Raw genomic sequence first — 20,156 nt, forward strand, 5'->3', positions numbered from 1 at the left:
GAGAGGCCAGCTCAGCCCACCAGGGGGCAGGGCTGGCTGGCATGTGGTGCTGGGGGATTGAACCGCGGTCCCTGATGCTTTTGCCAAGCTTGTTCTAAGTAGGTGCTTTAGACCACTGAGCCATCTCTCCAGCCCCAGCTTCTACTGATTTTAATGATAAAAAAAATTTCTATTTTGCTAACAAATTATACAAAACATGAGCAGCCTAAGGTACCTGTTGTCATTTATTGACTAACAGTTTCTGTGAGTTGGGAATTTGTGAGCTCTTCAGCATAGTTTAGTCCTTCTTAATGAAGTTGCTTGCCAAGTCTGAGTCATTCAAAAGCTTGACTGGGAATAGAAAACTATTTCCAAGATCGTTCCCACTCATGGGGCTCACAAACTTGTGCTTGCTGTTGACTGGAGACTCAGTTCCTCCCAAGTGGACTTCTCTATAAAGCTTATTGAGTATCTGTGTTATGCAACCGCTGATTTCCTTCAATTAAATCATTAGTCAGCTTCAAAGTTAGAGTGATCAAACCAAGAACTACAGTGTCTGCTCTGACCAGATTCACATTCCATCTTATTTTCTCATTGCTGAGAAACAGTACCTAACACCCACAGTTTAAAGAAGAAATGATTTAGACTCAAGGTTTGTTTTTTTTTTTTAGACTCAGGGTTTTTGGATATTCCAGTCCATAGGCCTCAGCTGGCTCCAAGGCAGGACAGCATGGCAAAGGGATTTGGCAGAAGAAAACCAGCCCATGGCACAGCAGATAGGAAGCAGAGAGATGGATCAAAGGAGGAGGGATGGAGCTAGGCCCTGGAGGACACACATCCAGTGACCCCCTCCTCCAACTGCACTTGCCCTCCCAAATCCTTTGCCTATCAGCTCATCAGTGGACCTGAGGCTCAAGAGCCTTTGAGGGGACACTTGGCTGTAAACCGTAATGCCATCATTTCCACAAAGTCCTGTTGGTTATGCAGGTCAGTTTAGTTCACTGTGGGAGGAGACTGCACACAGATGTGAAGAATCCAAGATGTGCATATAGCTGGGGGCTATCTTAGAGGGTATTGCATTGTTATAAGTGTTCATACCATAAAACATTCGCATTATGTAGTTTTTTTGTATTTATGAAATTTTTTTTTAATTTTTAAAAAGATGTTGACATGCGGGGGGAAGAGGACTCCATTATTTATTACAAAATCAACAGATCAAGTTCTATATGAGCAACTTCAAACATAAAGTATCATAAAGAGACTGTGTCTGGAGTGGTCAAGACAGTTTTTTGATGAAAAAGCCTCAGCCTAGGAGGAAGGAAATGTCTGTGGTATGTTCAGAGGATATTGATGAGCATGTATGGCTTGAATAATAACCTAAAGGAGTCAGATCAGACTACAAAAAACAACATCTCTTACTTTGCTAATTACCCAGTTCTCCACTACCTACAGGGTAAAGTTTACTAAAGGGTTAAAACAGAGACATGACCTGACCTGACTTGCGTTGGAAGAACAAAACCAAAAGCACTTTGGTGGGCATACAGAAGAGGAGAGGCCAAAGGCCAGTAAGTCCTGTTAAAAGGATGTTGTAATCATTCAGGTGAGGAAAACATCTGTAGTCATCACAACTATGGGAAAAGTAATTGTGAGAAATTCTGTTGTGGGGAATTGACAAAGGTTTAGCAGAGGTCAGGAAGGGAGAAGGAATGGTGACATTGACATGGAAATACAGGGGATTGAAGAGGTTTGGGAAGAAAGATGAATTGTTTTAACTTGAGCTTGAGAACTTCACAAATAAAGATGTCCAAGGAGCACTTGAATACACAGTAGTATTCTGGAGAAAGCTGATGCCTAGGGATAAACAAGGGTTTATTTTCGTTTTGGTATATGTCTCAGTTACTTTTCTCTCATTGCTGGGACAAAATACCTGATGCCCAAAATTAAGGAAGGGAAGGTTTACTTAGCTCACAGTTGGTGGAGATTTCAGTCCATAATCAGCTGGCTCCAAGGCAGAGGGGCAGAGGGCAGAGGGCATCAGTGCACGGTGGCAAAAGCAGCAAAACAGCAAGAGCATAAAGGAAGAAGCAGGGGCTACAACAGCAGAGGCTCTCTCCCTTATATTGCATTCAGGCCATCTGTCCCAGGGCAAGTGTAGCACTCACAGCGTAATCCCAGCATTAAACTGTGAATTAACCAAAACTCTAGAGCCCACTGCCCCATGACTGCATGAGGCTTTGGGGAGACAACTAGACCCACACCATAACAGTATGCTAAAGAAAATTATGATTTTCTTTCTGTTTTGATTTTTAGGTAGTACTGCCATATGAAGTTGAACATGGCAGAAGAAGAGGACTATATGTCAGATTCCTTCATTAATGTCAAGTAAGTAAAAGTACACATCTAATGTAATAATATGCATAGAATATGCATAGACTATGAAGCAATGACATTGATTTTTGGATTTTCTTTTTTATTAGTACACATTTGTAGTATATAATGTTTACATTTACCTTAGGAGGTATGTACAGGTACTTAACACTTCTTCTTTTTACTCCCCTTCCCCTCCCTCCATTCTCAATTACGTTTATTGTAGGTGGTTGGTACGTGTGCACAACACATCCCAATTCTTTCCACATCTCCTCCTCCTCTCCCTCCAGCCTTCCATTGCACACTCCCATTCCCATTTACAAAAGACTTGTCTTCCCGTCTCATCACATCTGCCTTTCATTTTGTTCATGCCTCATTTACACTTTTGATTTCTCATATGAAAGAAAACATATGCTATTTAAGCTTATGTGTCTGGCTTATTTCACTTAACATGTTTTCGAGTTGCATTCATTTTTCTATAAATGATGCGAAGTTCTCCCTCTTTATAGTCAAGTGGTATTCCATGAGGTATAAATATGACATTTTCATTATCCATCTATCTATAGATAATAGGCTACCTCTAAGATTTAGCTATTACAAATTTTGCTGCTGTGCAACATTGAGTTGAAAGTAATATGTCTCTTGGAAAGTTTCCTGGAAAGGGAATAGCTGGATCAAATGGAATTTATATTTTTAATTGTTTTGTTTTAATTCCTTTGTTTGTTTGCTTTTTTTTTTTTTTTTTTTTTTTTTTGAGAAAGGGTTTCACTGTGCAGTTCAGGCTGGCCTTGAGCTTACTATGTAGCCCTGCTGCCTCCACATCATGGTGATTTTCCTGCCACAGCATCTTGATGTTAGGATTATAGGCATGTCCCACCAAGGCTGGCTTTTAGTTTTTTGAAGAATCTGCATACTGATTCCCATAATGGTTGTACATTCCTGCCAGCAATGACACTGATTTGTTCACACAAAGAGAGTAGCAGAGGGCTGGCAAGATAGCTCAGCATACTGAGCACCTGCTTAGGCGAGTGCAGGGACCAGGGTTTGATCCCCGGTACCACCTGCTGCACCAGCCCAAACATGGTGGTGCATGCCCTTAGTCCCAGCGCTGGGGAGGCTGAAAACAGGAGGATTATTATTAGTCTGAGCTGCGTAGTAAGACCCTGTACCAAATACGTAAATTAAAAAATAATAATAATAAAGAAAAGGAGAGTAGTAGCCCCCTTTTCCCTCTCTGTGCTAACATTATATTTATGAGCTTGATCATTTTTTTCTCCTTCCACAGAAATTTATTCCTTTTCCCTTACTTCATCCTGTCTCTTCTAGCTTTTAGTAGGCTTTGCTCTTTATTATTGCTGGCCTCCAATAAAGATTAGTCATCTTCCTATAGTTTCTTTAGCTTCCCACAATATATAATCACCCTTCATCAATTCTACTAAAACAGTCATTGTTGGAGATCACTGATTATGCTGTAATACCAGTAATAGCACAGATGGTCATAGAGATGATGTTGAAATACTCAAATACTGATTAGTGTCAAGTAAGCAGCAAAGCTATAAAAAAAAAACTATGTGCTTATCTAAGATAACCATTTCTTTTATGGTTTAGAGAGGATATCAGACCAGGATTACCAATGCTCAGGCAAATCCGAGAAGCCCGTCGAAAAGAAGAAAAGCAACAGGAAGCTAATTTGAAAAACAGACAGAAGAGTTTAAAAGAAGAGGAACGAGAAAGACGTGACACTGGGTTGAAAAATGCCCTAGGCTGTGAAAACAAAGGGTTTGCTTTGCTTCAAAAGATGGGCTATAAAAGTGGTCAAGCGCTAGGCAAGAGTGGTAAGTTACATTCTGAAATAGACAGGCATTCCTAACTACCCAGATGAGGTGTAGTGAGGAGAACCACAGATGACAATGTAATATGTGTTCTTCTACCAAAAACTGAAGGAACTTAAGCTTTCCTTGTCTCTTATGTGCTGACAAGATTTATAGAGGACTTTCATTTTTGCACATCCATTTTAGATGTCACTTGTGCCATTAGCAGCTGCTTTTTACAAAGCCTGCTGGCATGGATCAGGAAGTCCCATCAAGGCTGAAGCAGAATGGTCACAAGTTTGAGACTAGCTTGGGCAACTTACCTGGATCCTGTCTCAAAGTAAAATTTAAAAAAGACTGGAGGTGTAGCTCAGTGATGGAGTGCTTGCCTTGCATGCGCAAGGTCCTGAGTTCAACCCCCAGTGTATGTATACATGTATACATACAGCTGCTTCTCAGTCCAGTGCAGCCTTGAAGATACTACCAACTGGGATGGACTTGGCTTACAGTAGAGGCAGCGAAGAGTGGTGACAAAGGGTTAAGAGGCAAAATGGCCAAAGGACAATGAAGCAACATTGAGGATATTGGCAGGGCAGCTGCCTCACTCAAACACTATTCACACCTCTTTTGGGATGTGAAATGGTTATTAAAATGCAGGGCAGTATATTTATAGTAACTTCTGTGAGATGGACATCTTTTCTCTTTCATTGCAATTGCTTTCATTTTCACACACCAAGGCTTTGCTTTCTCTTAAGGCTGTTACCCTCTTGGACCTATTATATCAGTATTGTCACTTCTGAAAGTGAAATAAGAGACTACCAGGCCGCTTTATTGATAATTAGGTATTGAAGGCAAGGGAGGTATTTGATTACATATAGTATTAATTTTCAGATTTCAGTGTTGCATATCCCTGAACCTGGGGGGGGGGAGTGATGTCGCAACCACTGTAAAGTCATATACTGTACAGAGCGAAAATTTTTGAGCTAGAACTATGTTTTTCTCTCTTTTAGGAGATGGTATCATTGAACCAATTCCTCTTAACGTCAAAACAGGTATATAATTGTTTTTGAACCTATTTTCCAGTAATAGTAACTTACGCTTAAATCCACCACAAATATTTGCTTAATACTTTTTAAAGGTGATACTGTTATAGTTCTTATGGGAAGCCTTTAGTAAAATGTTTGATAGACTTCTAAACCCTTTAGAAGGTTTTATTTTCTAAAGAAAATAAAAGTTTTAGTGAAATTAAAGTAAATTTTGAGAGCTGGTCATAATGGCATGTGTCTGTACTCCAAGGGGAAACTGAGGCAGGAAAATTGCCTGAAGTTGGAGACACTGGGCTACAAAGTAAGTTCAAGGTTAGTCTAAACTAGCATCAAGACCCTCTCTCAAAAAAGAAAGTTTTAGGGGTCGGGGAGATGGCTCAGTAGAACAAGCACCTCCTTGGCAAGTGCAAGGTCCTGAGTTCAATCCCTGGTTCTGCCCAAAAAAAAAGGAAGTTTTAGTATAAAATAAAACCTAAATAATGAAAATGTAGAGAAAAATCATTGTGACCACTGAAAGTGCAATACTAGGCCAGCCAGCTAGCTCAGCGGATTACAGTGCCTGCTTAGGCAGATGCAGGGACCAGGGTTTGATCCCTGACGTGCCATGCCAGCCCTGCCCACGGGGCACGCTGAGCAGAGACTTGAGACTGGGTGTGGTAGTGTGTGCCTATAATCCCAGCACTTAGGAGGCTGAAAACAGGAGGATCACTATAAGTGCAGTGTGTGTAGTGAGCCCCTGTAGACCCTGTACTAAATACATAAAAAAGAAAGTGCAATCTAATTTTATTTTTATTCATTGAAATGTTCTAAATGTGTTGAGACAGGTTTATTAATGAAATGTTTTGCTTAATAATTTGGATGAACTCAAAGGAAGAAGACATGTCTTATTCAGCTTTCTTACATAAAAGTATAACAGTTGATAACTATTTTACTGCTTTTTAAAAATGTATACAGTCTTAGAAGATGAAACTTCTGATCTTTGTAAGAATATGACTGTGTACTTTGAAAACACAAAAAAGAGCTTTAATTCCTTCTGTCATTCTAGTGAATGAGTTTAAATGATTATATTCAAATGAGAATTGCATTTAATTTGCAAGTATTTAAATTGTAAAAAAGCACAGCACTTCATCAGAATTTTTTCTTTAAACAGGGAAGAGTGGCATTGGTCATGAGGCATTATTAAAACGGAAAGCAGAAGAAAAATTAGAAAGCTACAAAAGAAAGATTCACATGAAAAACCAAGCCGAAGAAAAAGCTGCAGAACAGTTTCGGTAAAACTTCGTATTTGAACTCTTTCTTGGTTTCAAATCCTCTTTACTGTGATATGTTCTCATTACTGGGGAATATAAAATGGCGAAAGAGCTACGTATAATAAAAGGCCATGAGCAGTGGTTAAAGACAATACAGATGTTACTGTACCTTTTTTCTTTCCACTAGGATGCGACTTAAAAATAAGCAAGATGAAATGAAACTTGAAGGAGATCTTAAGAGAAGCCAGCGAGCCTGTCAACAGTTGGATACCCAGAAGGTAAAATCTTACTTGCTTTCAGCATCCAAAAGTGTTTTGCCACCCAGTATGATTTCCCACGTGTTTTGTTTAACGGAAACAGAACTCGTGGGCCGGTGAGATAGCTCAGCAGACAAAGTGCCTGCTTTGGCAAGTGCAGGAACCAGGGTTTGATCCAGTCCTGTATGCCGTGCTGGCCCTGCCCCTGGGGCACACTGGCCAAGTCCAGGCATGGTGGTTGGTGGCACATGTCAGTAATCCCAGTGCTGGGGAAGCTGAAAACAGGAGGATCACTGTGAGTCTAAGCTGCATAGTGAGACCCTGTACCAAATATATAAAATAAAAAAAAAAAAAAAAAAGAACTCTAAACTTCACTGGGGCATGGTGATGTACACCTATAATCCCTGCACTCTGAAAGGCTGTGGAAGAATGCAAATTCAAGCTCAGCCTGAACAATTTAGCAACTTAATGAGACCCTATCTCAAAATAGAAGATGGGAAGGGTTGGGATATAGCTGATTGTGAAGGCCCTGTGTTCAGTCCCAATACTATAAGGAGAAAAAAAAAAAAAAAGACTCCAAGCCTGGTTTATCTATCTTTTTATTCATTGAAGCTTTGTTTAGTATTCACTACTGATTTATGATAATAAATACACTGATGGCTTCTTTGCTGCAGAATCTTGAGTTACCTGAATTATCAAATAAAGATTAAATAACTTGTCCTCTGCTAATTTGTATTTTGATTACTCCACTAGAAATTCTGTTCCTCATAATATTTGAGTAACTAGAAGAGCCCATTTCCATTCATATTCAGTACATTATGTGTCTCTTGTGTATAAAGATGGAATCCTATTTCAGATTTGAGTGGCTTAAGAAGTCTATTTTTGCTTGTTGCTTATTTTTATGTTAAAAAAATAATAAAATGACTTCATTTAACATCTCAAAACTGTCGGTACAGCTTCCCAAGTTTCTTTCTAATGTGTGTAGATTGCTAGAAGCAATCTCTCATTTGCTGCATCTTCATAGAATAAATATTTTAAATATTTCCTGATACTTATGATTGCCTAGTTTCTATGTATTATTTTATATCTATAGTATATCCTCCTCCTGGACTGTTAGCAGCCACATAGAGAGAACATTCTAGTTAGACTTTGCATCCCCGTAATTCACAGGACAGTGCTTTACTCCTAAAGCAGCACTCAGTAAGTACTTACATTTACTGAAAGAACATATTTCAAAAAAGAATGAGCAGTGCTCGCTTCGGCAGCACATATACTAAAATTGGAATGATACAGAGAAGATTAGCATGGCCCCTGCGCAAGGATGACACGCAAATTCGTGAAGCGTTCCATATTTTTAAATTTTGAAGAAAAGAAAAAAAAGAAATGAAAGACCATTTTGTAGTGAAAATATATATATATATATGTATATACAAAATAGGATACATACATAGCTACTTTGTAGTGAGAAGAAAGATTCATACTAATATTGTTTAGACATGAGATCATGTCTGCATCTTGTACTATGACTACTATAAAGACAATAATATGACAATAATATGCAATGTATTAATTATTGTGACTGTCTTCCTAACCTGTTTTGAAACTGTCTCGTTGCTATTTCTTTCTCAATACAATTAATTTTAAAAATTGCACGCCGTATCATTGTTACTGCTGTATTACTGCGTATACTAAAATGTCTCTCATTTAAAAAAAAAAAGAATGAGCAGGTCATGCTGATAAATTCCTGTGATTCCAGAACTATTAGAACCTGAGCCAGAATGATCATAAATTCAAGCCCACCTAGAGCGATTTAGCAATGTAGGAAGACACTGACTCAAAACGATTTTTTGAGAAGGGCTGGGGATCTAGCATAGTGTGATGGCCCTGCGATCAATCTCCAGTACTGCCAAAAAAAAAAGAATATTCAGTTGGCCTCAGCACACTTGTTGTACTTGCGATAGTCTTATGTTTAGATATATCTCATGAGAATAATTCTGCATTTTCAGAATATTCAAGTTCCCAGAGAGGCATGGTACTGGTTGAAGCCTGAAGAAGAAACTGAAGAAGAGGAGGAAGAAAAAGAAGAGGATGAAGATGAGTATAAAAGTGAAGATTTAAGTGTATGTTTTGGCACCATTTCCCTCATGGCAGGTGTCTTGTCCTTGACACAACTAATTCTTTCAGCTGGGTGATTCTTGATTGTGGGCATTTATAGATGTTTACCAGCATCCCTGGTTTCTACCCTCTAGTTTTAACAATGTCAACCAACAGTATCTTTAGGTATTGCTGATTATCCCCTGCTGAAGGGGAGTGCACAGGATTTTTTATTAACCCCATATCAAAATTTGATACTGGTTTGCCATTCACTTTTGGTTTGCCTTTTCATCTTCAGCTTGATGAATGAGCGGCAAATGTAAACCACAGTGAGATCTTCATACAGAATGAGACCGTGTTCACCTTTACCCCATCTTGGGCGAACAGGGTTGATGTCTTGAAAGTAGAAGGGATTTCTAACAGATGCTTATTATCGTAGAGTCAGCCAAAAACATTTTTTCAATTTTTTAATTTTTTCAGTGTTAACCAGTGGTCTTCAATGTGTCTGGCAGACTTTTGAAAATTTCAGGATAGCTAGTAAACTGGGGCATGTTCAAATGTGTTCTTCCTGCCCTTGACACTTCTCATCACTGAGAGTCTTGCAGAAAAAGCACCGCCTGAGGCAACATGATCTAAGCGGAAACAAGAGCCTGTTCTATGGGAATCTTATGTGTGTGTGGCTTATATTTAGGTACTGGAAAAACTACAGATATTGACTAGTTACCTAAGGGAAGAACATCTGTATTGTATTTGGTGTGGAACAGCCTATGAAGGTAAGAAAATGCTTCATACTATTTAAAAATATTAAATATGAATGCCTTGATTTTTAGTAGAAATCACATTTCCCAAAGACAGTAGAAGTTTCTTACTCTATTCAAATGGCAATGTGGAACCAATGTCTTAAAGAAATAACGACTACAAAAATCATGGAGCCATGCATGATAATTATGAGCCTGTAATCCCAGCTACTAGGAGGCTCATCAAGGAGGTCAGTAAATTTGCGGGGAGCCTGGGTACCTTAATGGGACCCTGTCTCAAAATGAAAAGAGCTGTGGATATAGTCAGTGTTCAAAGGATTCAATCCCCAGGGCCACAAAACAAAGCAATGATTGAATCCTTATTAGAATTCCTGGGCTGGTGAGATGGCTCAGCGGTCTAAAGCACCTACTTAGAATAAGCTTAGCAAAGCACAGGGACCTTGGTTCAATCCCCCAGCACCACATGCCAGCCAGCCCCACCCCCTGGTGGGCTGAGCTGACCACACACACACACACAAATAAATAAATAGAATTCCTTTAAACGTTTAAATACCTGAATTGTAGTAAGGGATCTTTGAGTGATATATATATATATATATATATATATATATATATAGTTTTTTTGTTTTTCCTACCGGGAATTGAACTCAGGACATCATGCTTGCCAGGTAGGTACTGTGCTATTGAGTTATATCCCTGCCCCTAAAAATTCCAATGTTAAAGTGATTTGAGAAGATAAAATGTTTCATATTTTGTTTTTAAAGATTTTTTTAATCTACCTTTTTAGAGCTAATTTTTTGTGCATTTAGATAGAATATTATCCTTGAGCCATACAAATCAGATACATTGAATTTCACTTCATTTTTTTTCATTGTAAGAATTGGTTTAAAATCTGCCAAATGGTCCTGAGTTTAATCCCCAGTACCAAAAGAATAAATATATAAAATAAATAAATAAAAATCTGCCAAATGTCTGATGAAGCCATGTGCTCCCCCTTCTAATGTATTTGCCCAAGCTGCCTTTGCTAACTTGTATTTAAGGACTTTGTACTTGAAGGTGAAGAGGTTTTGGTTATTATATTACTGTTTTTATCTCTTCCTAGTTTGTGTAGCAGAGTAACTAATTAGCAGACACAATTCATTATCAATATATGTCATATTGAAATTATCCTCTAGAAGTTCACTATAAAAGTTGTATTAATCTTTTATTTTTCTTACATAAACTATATAGATAAAGAAGATCTATCTTCAAATTGCCCAGGACCAACTTCTGCAGACCATGACTAAGATTATTTGTAATAAAGTGAGAATTGTTTATTCCAGTAAGGAAAGAAGACTTTAATATAATGCTTTATTCTTTTTGTACTTTATAAGTATTTGTACTTTAGAATATCATTGTTTACTGACCTAAAAAAATAACACGTTTCCTCTTTAGAACACAAGTATAAAGATTTGGACTATTGTAATTTATGACTGTATTGTGATGCTTGCGGAGTTAAGGCCCCCAGCAGGTAGCAACACTCTTATTCCTTGCTTAGCTTCAGAACAAATTGAAAAATAAAGACACAGGATGAGAACAGCCGTACTAGTAATGAAGCGGAGATAGAGGAAAAGATTGGCTTTTTCTCTAATAGACTCCCTAACATTTCTTCCTGGTTAGAGAGCACAACAAGCCTCTGCCTTGTAGGGGCAAAGCCCACTGTGTGTTCTGAGACCACTTAGCCCTTAAAGAGTAGGGAACCTCCCAGGGGCTGAGCCACATCTGCTTGATTCTCCTGCCCACCCCATCTTTACCTCCCCACGTCTGCTTGATTCTCCATCCCAGTATCAACTGTCAAATAAAGACACTTCTCTTGCAGCTGTGGTGCTGCATGCCTGTAATCCCATCACTCTGGAAGCTAAGGCAGAGAGATTTCAAATATACACAAGCAGGTATCGATAGCTGACCTATTATTTGCACAGGTTAAGCTAATTGGTCACTGTATTTGGGGCATCAGGATTCTTGATTCTGAAACTCAGGAAAACTTTAGACCCACTAGTCAACAACTGAGTTAATTTCTAGACCCCAGTTCGTCATCCAAACTTTTATGAATATGAACTATGTATTTAAATATATGGTTGAATGCCATTTAATATCTGCTTATTTGTTTAAAGATAATAAAACTATATGACTAGCTAAGACGAAGGAGTACATCTTTCTCTTCAACTTACAGCCAAATCCCTTCCTGTCATTTCACCAAACATAGTGTAATATTTAGTCCTTCTCCAGACCGTGTGGATGGTTTCAGATGGAACAGCATTAAACAGGAGATGGCTTGCCTTTCTCCTCTTACTGGCTATGGGGACAACTCACCACTTGTCTTGTGTCCTGCAGCCATAAGAAATTAAAACAGGTTTTAACCAAATTTACCCCGCAAAGACCCTATATTTCAAAAGGCATTTTACTTGCCTTACAGTTTTGCCTATTACAGTTTTCAGTTAGTATTTAAACCAGTAGTGGTGTCACTGCATCTGTCAACCAGTCCCTTCATGTGTGACCATTTTGAGAAAATGGAGGATTAGGACAAGTCATGGTGACAGATTGAGAATGAACAGACTTCGGGGGTGGGCTGGGTATTAGCTATACCCAGATGGTAAACTTTGAAATGTAGCTGCTTCCTCTCCTGTATGTCCTGCGCTGTTCTCTGCATCTTTCTGTGAGTGCTCTGGCGCATCAGTAATGGAGTGCACGTCATGTTTGTGGATATGCCATCAGACAACACTGGCTTACAATCTAAATTACTGAAGACTGTAGTAGGTGAAAGCATGAGACAGATACCTCTGAAATATGTGTGGCTCTTTGGGGGTTAACCTGAGACCTGTACTTAATGGCACCAGAATCCTCTTCCTCGCCTGCCACCAAGTTTGGAGGGAAATTTTGATGTTTGTTGTTGCCATAATTCCTAATCCCCTCCTGCAGTTCAGGCCCTCTTAAGTGTTTCACTCTTCTGACCTTCCAGATAGTCTCTCCTTGCCCCAAACCATTCTAAATATACTTTAAAGTACTGGGTAGGCCATACCCCTGCTTAAAAAAAAAAGTCACTTGTCACTCTTGGAGCTTTCTAAGAACTGACTCATTCTAAAAACCAAGTAGGAGGGCTGGCCAGATAGCGAACTAAAGCGCCTGCTTAGGCAAAGTGCAGGGATCGGGGTTTGATTCCTGGCTCCACATGCTGTGCTGTCCCTGCCCCCAGGGAACGCTGAGACAGTGATTAAGACTGGGCGTGGTGGCACAAGCCTGTAATCCCAGAGCTTGGGAGGCTGAAAACAGGAGGATCACTATGAGTCTGATCTGTGTATGAGACCCTGTAGACCCTGTACTAAATACATTTAAAAAAATAAAAATCAAGTAGACGTCCCATCTTCCCATAGAGAAAGTTCTTTATAGAAAAAGCAAATGTGATAAGTGGGATATGTTAGAATCAGAAAATCAGTATTCAACCCCTCAAATGAAGTAATGGATAGGGGCAACAATCATCATCGTCCACTAGAACCATTAGGTGAAATGTTGTTCGGAAGGGTTTATGTGGATTATATCACCAGAGCCCCACTGATCAATCTTAAAAGTCACTGAAAGGACAATAGGCATCACGTACCTCTTGAAGAAATTCAAAATGTACACAGCATCACCTCTAAAATATCCTTGGAGTTTTTTGTTTGTTTGTTTGTTTGTTTGTTTTAACTAAGATGGCACTGTAGGTGAAGAAAGCCCCTGACCCTTCCAAAGCTGAAGTCAAAGCAAAAGCTTTGAAGGCCAAGAAGGCTGTGCTGAAAGGCATCCACAGCCACAAAAAGAAAAAGATAGGAATGTCACCCACCTTCCACCAGCTCAAGACACTGCGGCTCCGGAGGCATCCCAAATACCCTCAGAAGAGAGCCCCCAGGAGAAACAAGCTTGACCACTATGCCATCATCAAGTTCCCTCTGACCACAGTGTCAGCCATGAAAAAGATCAAGGACAACAACAACACACTCGTGTTCATTGTGGATGTCAGAACCAAGGTCAATACCCAAATCCGGCCTGATGGAGAGAAGAAGGCATATGTTCAACTGGCTCCCGATCATGATGTGTTGGATGTTGCCAACAAAATTGGGGCCAGGGAGATGGCTCAGTAGAATTAGTGCTTGCCTGGCAAGCACACGGGCCTGAGTTCGATCCCCAGTTCCATTAAAAAAAAAAAAAAATTGGGATCATCTAAACTTAGGCCAGCTGCCTCTTTCTAAATATATACTATTTTTCCCTGTAAAATAAGTAAGATAAAATATACTCTTGGAATAAAGAAGAATCAAAAGCTTCCAGATCTAGAACTAACCAGACATGAAGATACCATCAGCAAGTCTTTAAAGGAGGAATTCTTTCCTCTTTCAGAAACTGGTGGGGCAGTCACAGTGTAGCAGGTGTCTATGAGAGAGATGGAGGCTGGATTGGGCTGGGCTGGGCTGGGCTGGACCAGGGATGCAGGTGAGAGGCCCAGCTGCACCTGCTGGGGTTGGAGGGATGAATTAAGGGTCATCTTTGCATTTCAGAGAGTGCTGGAGCAGGCAGAGTGAAGTTTAAAAGGGAAGGGATCATTGGAGGTGGCCAGAAATGTGGAAGGCTGGCTGACATCGGGCTGTTGTGCAAAGTACCCAAAGAATCAGAGTAAAAAGGGAAGTTGGTGTGAGTAACTGAAGGGATTAGATGAGATAAAGAAGGTTAGTCTAAGTGCAAGCATGAGGTGTGCCTGGATCCTAGGATCTAGAGAGGAGGGAGTGTATAAGTGCAGAAAAAGTGGAGGGAAAGCTGTGGAAGTGGCTGGGCCTGGGCCCTCAGGGTGCCACACCTGGCTGAAAGGCAGAGGAGTGGAGCTCTAATCTGAGCGTGTTGGGGAATTGGAAGCCTTGGGGCGAACCAGACTCCAGACCTAGATCCTACTCGGAGAGGGGATGGCGCGACCGAGATGTGGGGTCAGAGGCAGATTAGACTGGCATTGCTGCAGCACCTTCCAGTTGCCTGTGCTATTAATATTAAGGTCAGAGGTAGCTGTGGACGGTGCAATCGCAGGAAACATGAATCAACATTCACAGAAACAGAGTAAAATACTTGGGAGTCCCTTTTAATGCCTTACCCAACTCTCTTGTACCACATATGGACACATTCCAAGCTTTCTTGTGGATGCTTGCACTTTAGAAAAGCATATTCATACAAAGGGGCTTTTTAGGAAATCAGGATCAGTTATTCACCTAAAGGCACTAAGGAATAAATTGGATAAAGGCCAGTGAGATAACTCAGCGGACTAAGCACCTGCTTAGGCAAGCAGAGAGCCCGGGTTTGATTGCAAGCACCACATGCCACACCACAACGCCCAGGATGTGCTGAGCCAGCCAGGGAGACCACATGTGGTGGCACACACCTGTAATGCCAGCTCTGGGGAGGCTGAAAACAGGAGGATCACCAAGGGTTCAAGCTGCACCAAAAAATACATTTAGAAAAGATTAAACTGGATGATGAATGTGGCCTGTCTTCTGCACTTCCTTGTGATAGTCCAAGGCTTCTTAAGAAGTTCTTTAGGGAATTGCAAGAGCCCATTCTTCCAGCTGATTTGCATGGGGCACTATTCAAAGCTCAATAGTTAGAATCAGAGGAAAAGAACACAGCTACAGTTGCTTTCCTGCCTTATGACTGATCATACAGTTGATATATTAAGATGTTTCTTTAACTTTCTCAGGAATGTTTGTCTTAAGTTCAGCAAGAATAAGATAGAGGGCCGGGGAGATGGCTCAGTGGAATAAGCGCTTCCCTGACAAGTGCAAGGGCCTGAGTTCAATCACCAGTTCCGCACCAAAAAAAAAAAAAAAAAAGGATGGATAGCAGCAATCTTGCAGTAATGTTTGCACCAAATCTTCTTCAGACAAGTGAAGGACATGAAAAGATGTCTTCTCACACAGAAAAAAAGCTACAATGACAGGCTACAGTAGTGCAGACTTTTATAAATTATGCCTCAGACATTGGGCAGGTACCAGATTTTATCCTGGAAAAGATACCAGTGATGTTGGGTATTGATGGTCTCAGTGTTACTCCACCATTGGAAGGCTTTGAAGAAGAAGGTGAACATGAAGCCTCTAGCGAGTGTAAGAGAAAGCAAAGACAAAGTGTTGGAGATTTTGTCAAGGGAGCACTAAGTAAACTTAAATCTAGCAGAACACTCGCTGTTACACCTCAACAAGACAGAACTCCCAGCTGTCTGCATCCCCAATGATTCTAACACCAAATGCTAAGTGCAAATTGCCAGTAGATTTTTCTCATGGTCTCTCAAATAAGAAAAGGAAGTCCATCAAGCACAAATTTAACTTTGAGCTGTTGCCAAGTAATCTCTTCAGTAGCAGTTCTACACCAGTTTCAGTTTATTGTGATACAAGTCCAGAAGAGTCATCTCAGAGTTCACTCTCTCCTATCACCATCAGAGGAAACCGTTTGGTCAATGCAGTTGTGCTAAGGCAAAGTAAAAGAATTGCAGGAAAAAAGTTTGCAGGGTGGAATCAGGAAAAGCAGGCTGCATGTCTCCAAAAATCAGCCATAAAGAAAAGGTTCAAGGATCTCTTCATTTGAAATTTAATCCGGGGAAAAATAGCAACGCAAATGGATGTTCTGGTGTGAATAGATATGAAAGCGTTGGTCTAAGACTTGTAAATCAAAGTTTAAAAAATAGGATTGAATCTGTAAAAGTGGGCCAGGGAGATAGCTCAGTAAAATAAGTGCTTGCCTGGGCCTGAGTTCAATCCCTGGTTCTGCCAAAAAAAAAAAAAAAAAAAACAAAAAAACAAAACAGTCTGCATCTATCTGGGAATATGGTTTCTTTTCAGACCAAAATGGAACCTTATTTGCTAGTTGGTGTGGACATTTAGAAATAACTCAGGAAAGCAAGTGCTCAGAATCCCCTGGTTTCCTCCCAGGCCTAAGGAACTATCTCTTGCTTTCCTTGGGACGATGGCTGTCAGGGGGACTTGGCAGGTCTTCCTGAGCTGAAGGGGAGGACACTCGTTTCTGCAGGACCACTTGGTGTTCTTGTAGGCCTGACACTAAAAGCCAAACCTTTGCTAGTGTGCTTTCTCCGAGGTGCTCAGCACTCGGTACAATCCACATTTGTCTGTAGATGTATCTATCTACTGTTCTAGGTTGGAGAAAAAGAAACTGCACCAGAAGAAATTCATTTCCTTCCCTTCCTCAGTGACACAGATGATGGGTTCTCAGGAGGCCACACATTTCCCTGAGATAAAAGGTAGAGTATCAGAGCAGCCTTGAACCTGCCCTGCTTATTGAGCAGCCCCCTGTCACAACCTGTGTCACTCCCAGGTTCCACTCCCCTCGCCAGTCTCCTTTCCTGGATTTCTTTACTCAGTAGCACACACTCCCACCCAAGTTCTTCCTGCCCTTCAGCCCTAGCTTCCATACTGCCTCCCAGATGCTGCTTCCAGGGTTACTGCTATGAGGTTAACAGGGCTCAGATCTGACCCTTTTTCTGCCCTCAGGGTTGTGGGCTAACCAAATAGCTCAGCAGATTAAAGTACCTGCAAGCAGGCACAGGGGCCAGGGGTTGTGCAAGCAAGCCAGGGGCCGGGGGTTTGATCCTGGGGCCTGCCATGCCAGTCCCGCCCCCAGGGCACACTGACATGGCAATTAAGACTGGGCAATTGAGACTGGGCATGGTGGTGTGCACCTGTAATCCTAACTCTTGGGAGGCTGTAAATATGGGGACTCACTACAAGTCTGATCTAGTAGTGAGACCCTGAACACCCTGTAGACCCTTCCCTAAAAGAAAAAATTAAAAAGGTGGGTTGCTGGAAAGCTCTGAATTCTGGCAGTTGTGTTCTCGTGTCTCGCCTGCAAACAGGCCCCACCTTTTAAGAATCCATTCCACGGTCTTCTACTTCATGTTTGATGTTCACTTTAAAATCAAATTCCCGGAGGCAGACCCTATAGCAGCCCTGTCCTGTTAAGAAAACGAAAATCGTGTGTTTGTAGGCTTCTGTAACAGAAGACACAAAGGAGACAAAGGTCAGTAGTATTATGTAAAAGAACGTATTATGTAAAAAAGCTTTATGGATGATGTGCACTTTTTGTTGCTTTAATAAAAATGTAACAAGAAGTTTAAAAAAAGGAATTCTACAGGACATGTGGTCTATTTTCTTACTCAAATAAACGGTACAAGGAAAGAAAATATAGGGCAAATGTTAGAGAATAAAAGAGACTAGCCAACCAAATGTAGTATTCAGTTTTCATTTAAACAAGTCACAAATCTACAGGACTGGCACTACTTTTATGGTCTATTGGACTATATTGGATTATTTTGCTGAATTCACACACCTGCAATATTTGAATGGCAATGGAATACCCATCTCTGACAAAACTAAACACAAAAGGGGGATACAAATGAAGGACCATCTTATAGTGAAAAAAAAATGTATGAATATACAAATTAGTTAGGGTAGATATACAGCTACTTTCTCTTAGTTCAATAAGAAAAAAGATTTGTACTAAGTATTGAGACAAGATATCATGTCTGCATCTTGTACTACAAATAACTACTATGAAGACAACAATATGTAGTGTATTAATTATTGTAACTGTCCTACTAACCTGTTTTGAAACTGTCTCATTGTTATTTATCAATAAAATTAATTAAAAAAATAAACAAGTCACAAAGACTTTTGAGATAGAAAAGCTGAATACAAAGTAATTATGGGCCTGGGGATTTGACTCAGCAGTAGAATGCTTGCCTAGCAAGCTGGAAGCCCTGGGTTCAGTCCTTGGCAACAAAAACAAAAAAATAAATGTTTCCTAAAAATCAGTTCAACCAAAAAAAAAAAAAAAGTTAAAATGCAAAAAAGGACTAAAAACAAGCAAGGCAACTACAAAGTAGTTGTATGTTAAAGAGATCTTGTTAGTTTTGTTAAATGTGACAATGATACTATCGTTCTATCAAGGTAAAAAGTAGGGCTGGCCAGATAGCTCAGCAGACTAAAGCACCTGCTTAGGCAGGCTCAGTGACAGGTTTCAATGCCTCACATGCTGTGCTGGCCCTGCCCCCAGGGTGCGCTGAGATGGCAACTGAGACTGGGTGTGGTGGCTCATGCCTGTAATCCCAGTGCTTGGGAGGCTGAAAACAGGAGGATTACTATGAGTTCGATATGTGTAGTGAGACCCTGTAGATCCTGTACTAAATACATTTAAAAAAAAAGATTAAAAAATAACCATGTCTATCAGGGACACATTTTTGAGTACTAAAATGCTATAATTCCTGACATTGACTTTAAGATAATGTGCCCTGGGCTGAGGGTATAGTTCAGTGCTAGAGCACTTATCACACGGAGGCCCTGGGTTTGATCCTGAGCACTGGAGGGAGAGAAAGGCAAAGGAAGAGAGTAAATGTGATATTTAGAAAGGCAAAATTGTGATATTTACTCAACTTAAGGAACCAGTACATAGCTTCATTCTATTTTTCTGTATGTTTGAACATAAATGTGTTACAGGCTTACATTGGATAAGCAATAAATCGGAACAATATTGAAATAAATTTGACATTGCACAAAGAAAAGCTAACATGCCGAAGAACCTCAAGTTATGTTGAACACTTATATGGAAAATGGATGCTGTGTTTATGTCTTCAATAAATCTACCAGAAAGTAAAGACTTGAAGAAGCTTCTGTTCATATTTTGAAACACTTTTTCCCTCAGGTAACATATATATTCAGACACAGAGCTCGCTTCATGAACATGCAACTTGTGCAGTTGCACATGACCATGCTCAGAAGTGTCCCACATTTATATTTATTTATTTATTTATTTATTTATTTATTTTTTGGCAGAACCGGGGATTGAACTCAGGCCCTTGCGCTTGCCAGGGAAGCGCTTATTCCACTGGGCCATCTCCCTGGCCCCCACATTTAATATTTTAACAAGGACCTTGAGTTTTATTTTGCACTGGCCTCACAAGTTATGCAGTGACCATAAATGTACACACACGCAACACATACCACTGTATATGGCAATGTGCCAAATGTATTAAACATATCATTGAAGCATTATATATGTGTTATATGTGTTCGTTCAATATGTGTATACATATTTGTTTAATGATTATGATTTTTAATGAAGCAACTAGATTAAAATGGCTCTTTCAAAACTATGTGTGTGTATTGTCTTTTTTAAAAGACGAGAATAGCAAGAAGAGATAGCAATCATAAATATATATATATACCCAATATAGGAGCACCCATCACATAAGATAATTTAACAGACATGAAAAATCAAATGAGTAATAATACAATTGTTTTTTAAAATTTATTTATTTTATTATTTTTTTAATTCTATTTCTTTATGTGTGTGTGTGTGTGTGTGTATGTGTGTGTATGTGTGTGGCCAGCTCAGCCCACCAGGGGGCGGGGCTAGGCTGGCATGTGGTGCTGGGGGATTGAACCGCGGTCCCTGTGCTTTGCTTAGGTTGTTCTAAGTAGGTGCTTTAGACCACTGAGCCATCTCACCAGCCCAATAATACAATTGTAATGGGAGACTTTAA

General features: G+C 40.1%; 1 protein-coding gene, 1 non-coding gene and 1 pseudogene across 3 annotated transcripts in view; all 3 read left to right on the forward strand.

Annotated features, from left to right (window-relative positions):
* Positions 1–11,714, forward strand: part of Gpatch11 (G-patch domain containing 11) — a 13,059-nt gene extending 1,345 nt beyond the window's left edge. For both annotated transcript variants that reach the window (XM_004627614.2, XM_023711293.1), the window contains exons 2-10: positions 1,432–1,579; positions 2,290–2,361; positions 3,955–4,181; positions 5,168–5,209; positions 6,354–6,474; positions 6,641–6,731; positions 8,717–8,830; positions 9,496–9,577; positions 10,793–11,714. In XM_004627614.2, the coding sequence (XP_004627671.1) occupies positions 2,303–2,361; positions 3,955–4,181; positions 5,168–5,209; positions 6,354–6,474; positions 6,641–6,731; positions 8,717–8,830; positions 9,496–9,577; positions 10,793–10,848 (792 nt within the window). In that variant the 5' untranslated portion in view covers positions 1,432–1,579; positions 2,290–2,302 and the 3' untranslated portion in view covers positions 10,849–11,714. The remainder of the gene's footprint in view (positions 1–1,431; positions 1,580–2,289; positions 2,362–3,954; positions 4,182–5,167; positions 5,210–6,353; positions 6,475–6,640; positions 6,732–8,716; positions 8,831–9,495; positions 9,578–10,792) is intronic.
* On the forward strand, positions 7,960–8,066 carry LOC111815734. The gene has a single exon (XR_002820380.1). It is a non-coding gene; the product is annotated as a U6 spliceosomal RNA (small nuclear RNA).
* Positions 11,715–15,429: 3,715 nt separating the features above from the next.
* LOC101577391 overlaps positions 15,430–20,156 on the forward strand; it is a 9,359-nt pseudogene continuing 4,632 nt past the window's right edge.

This window comes from Octodon degus, unplaced genomic scaffold (assembly GCF_000260255.1).
Source record: "Octodon degus isolate 3935 unplaced genomic scaffold, OctDeg1.0 scaffold00020, whole genome shotgun sequence".
NCBI lineage: Eukaryota > Metazoa > Chordata > Mammalia > Rodentia > Octodontidae > Octodon > Octodon degus.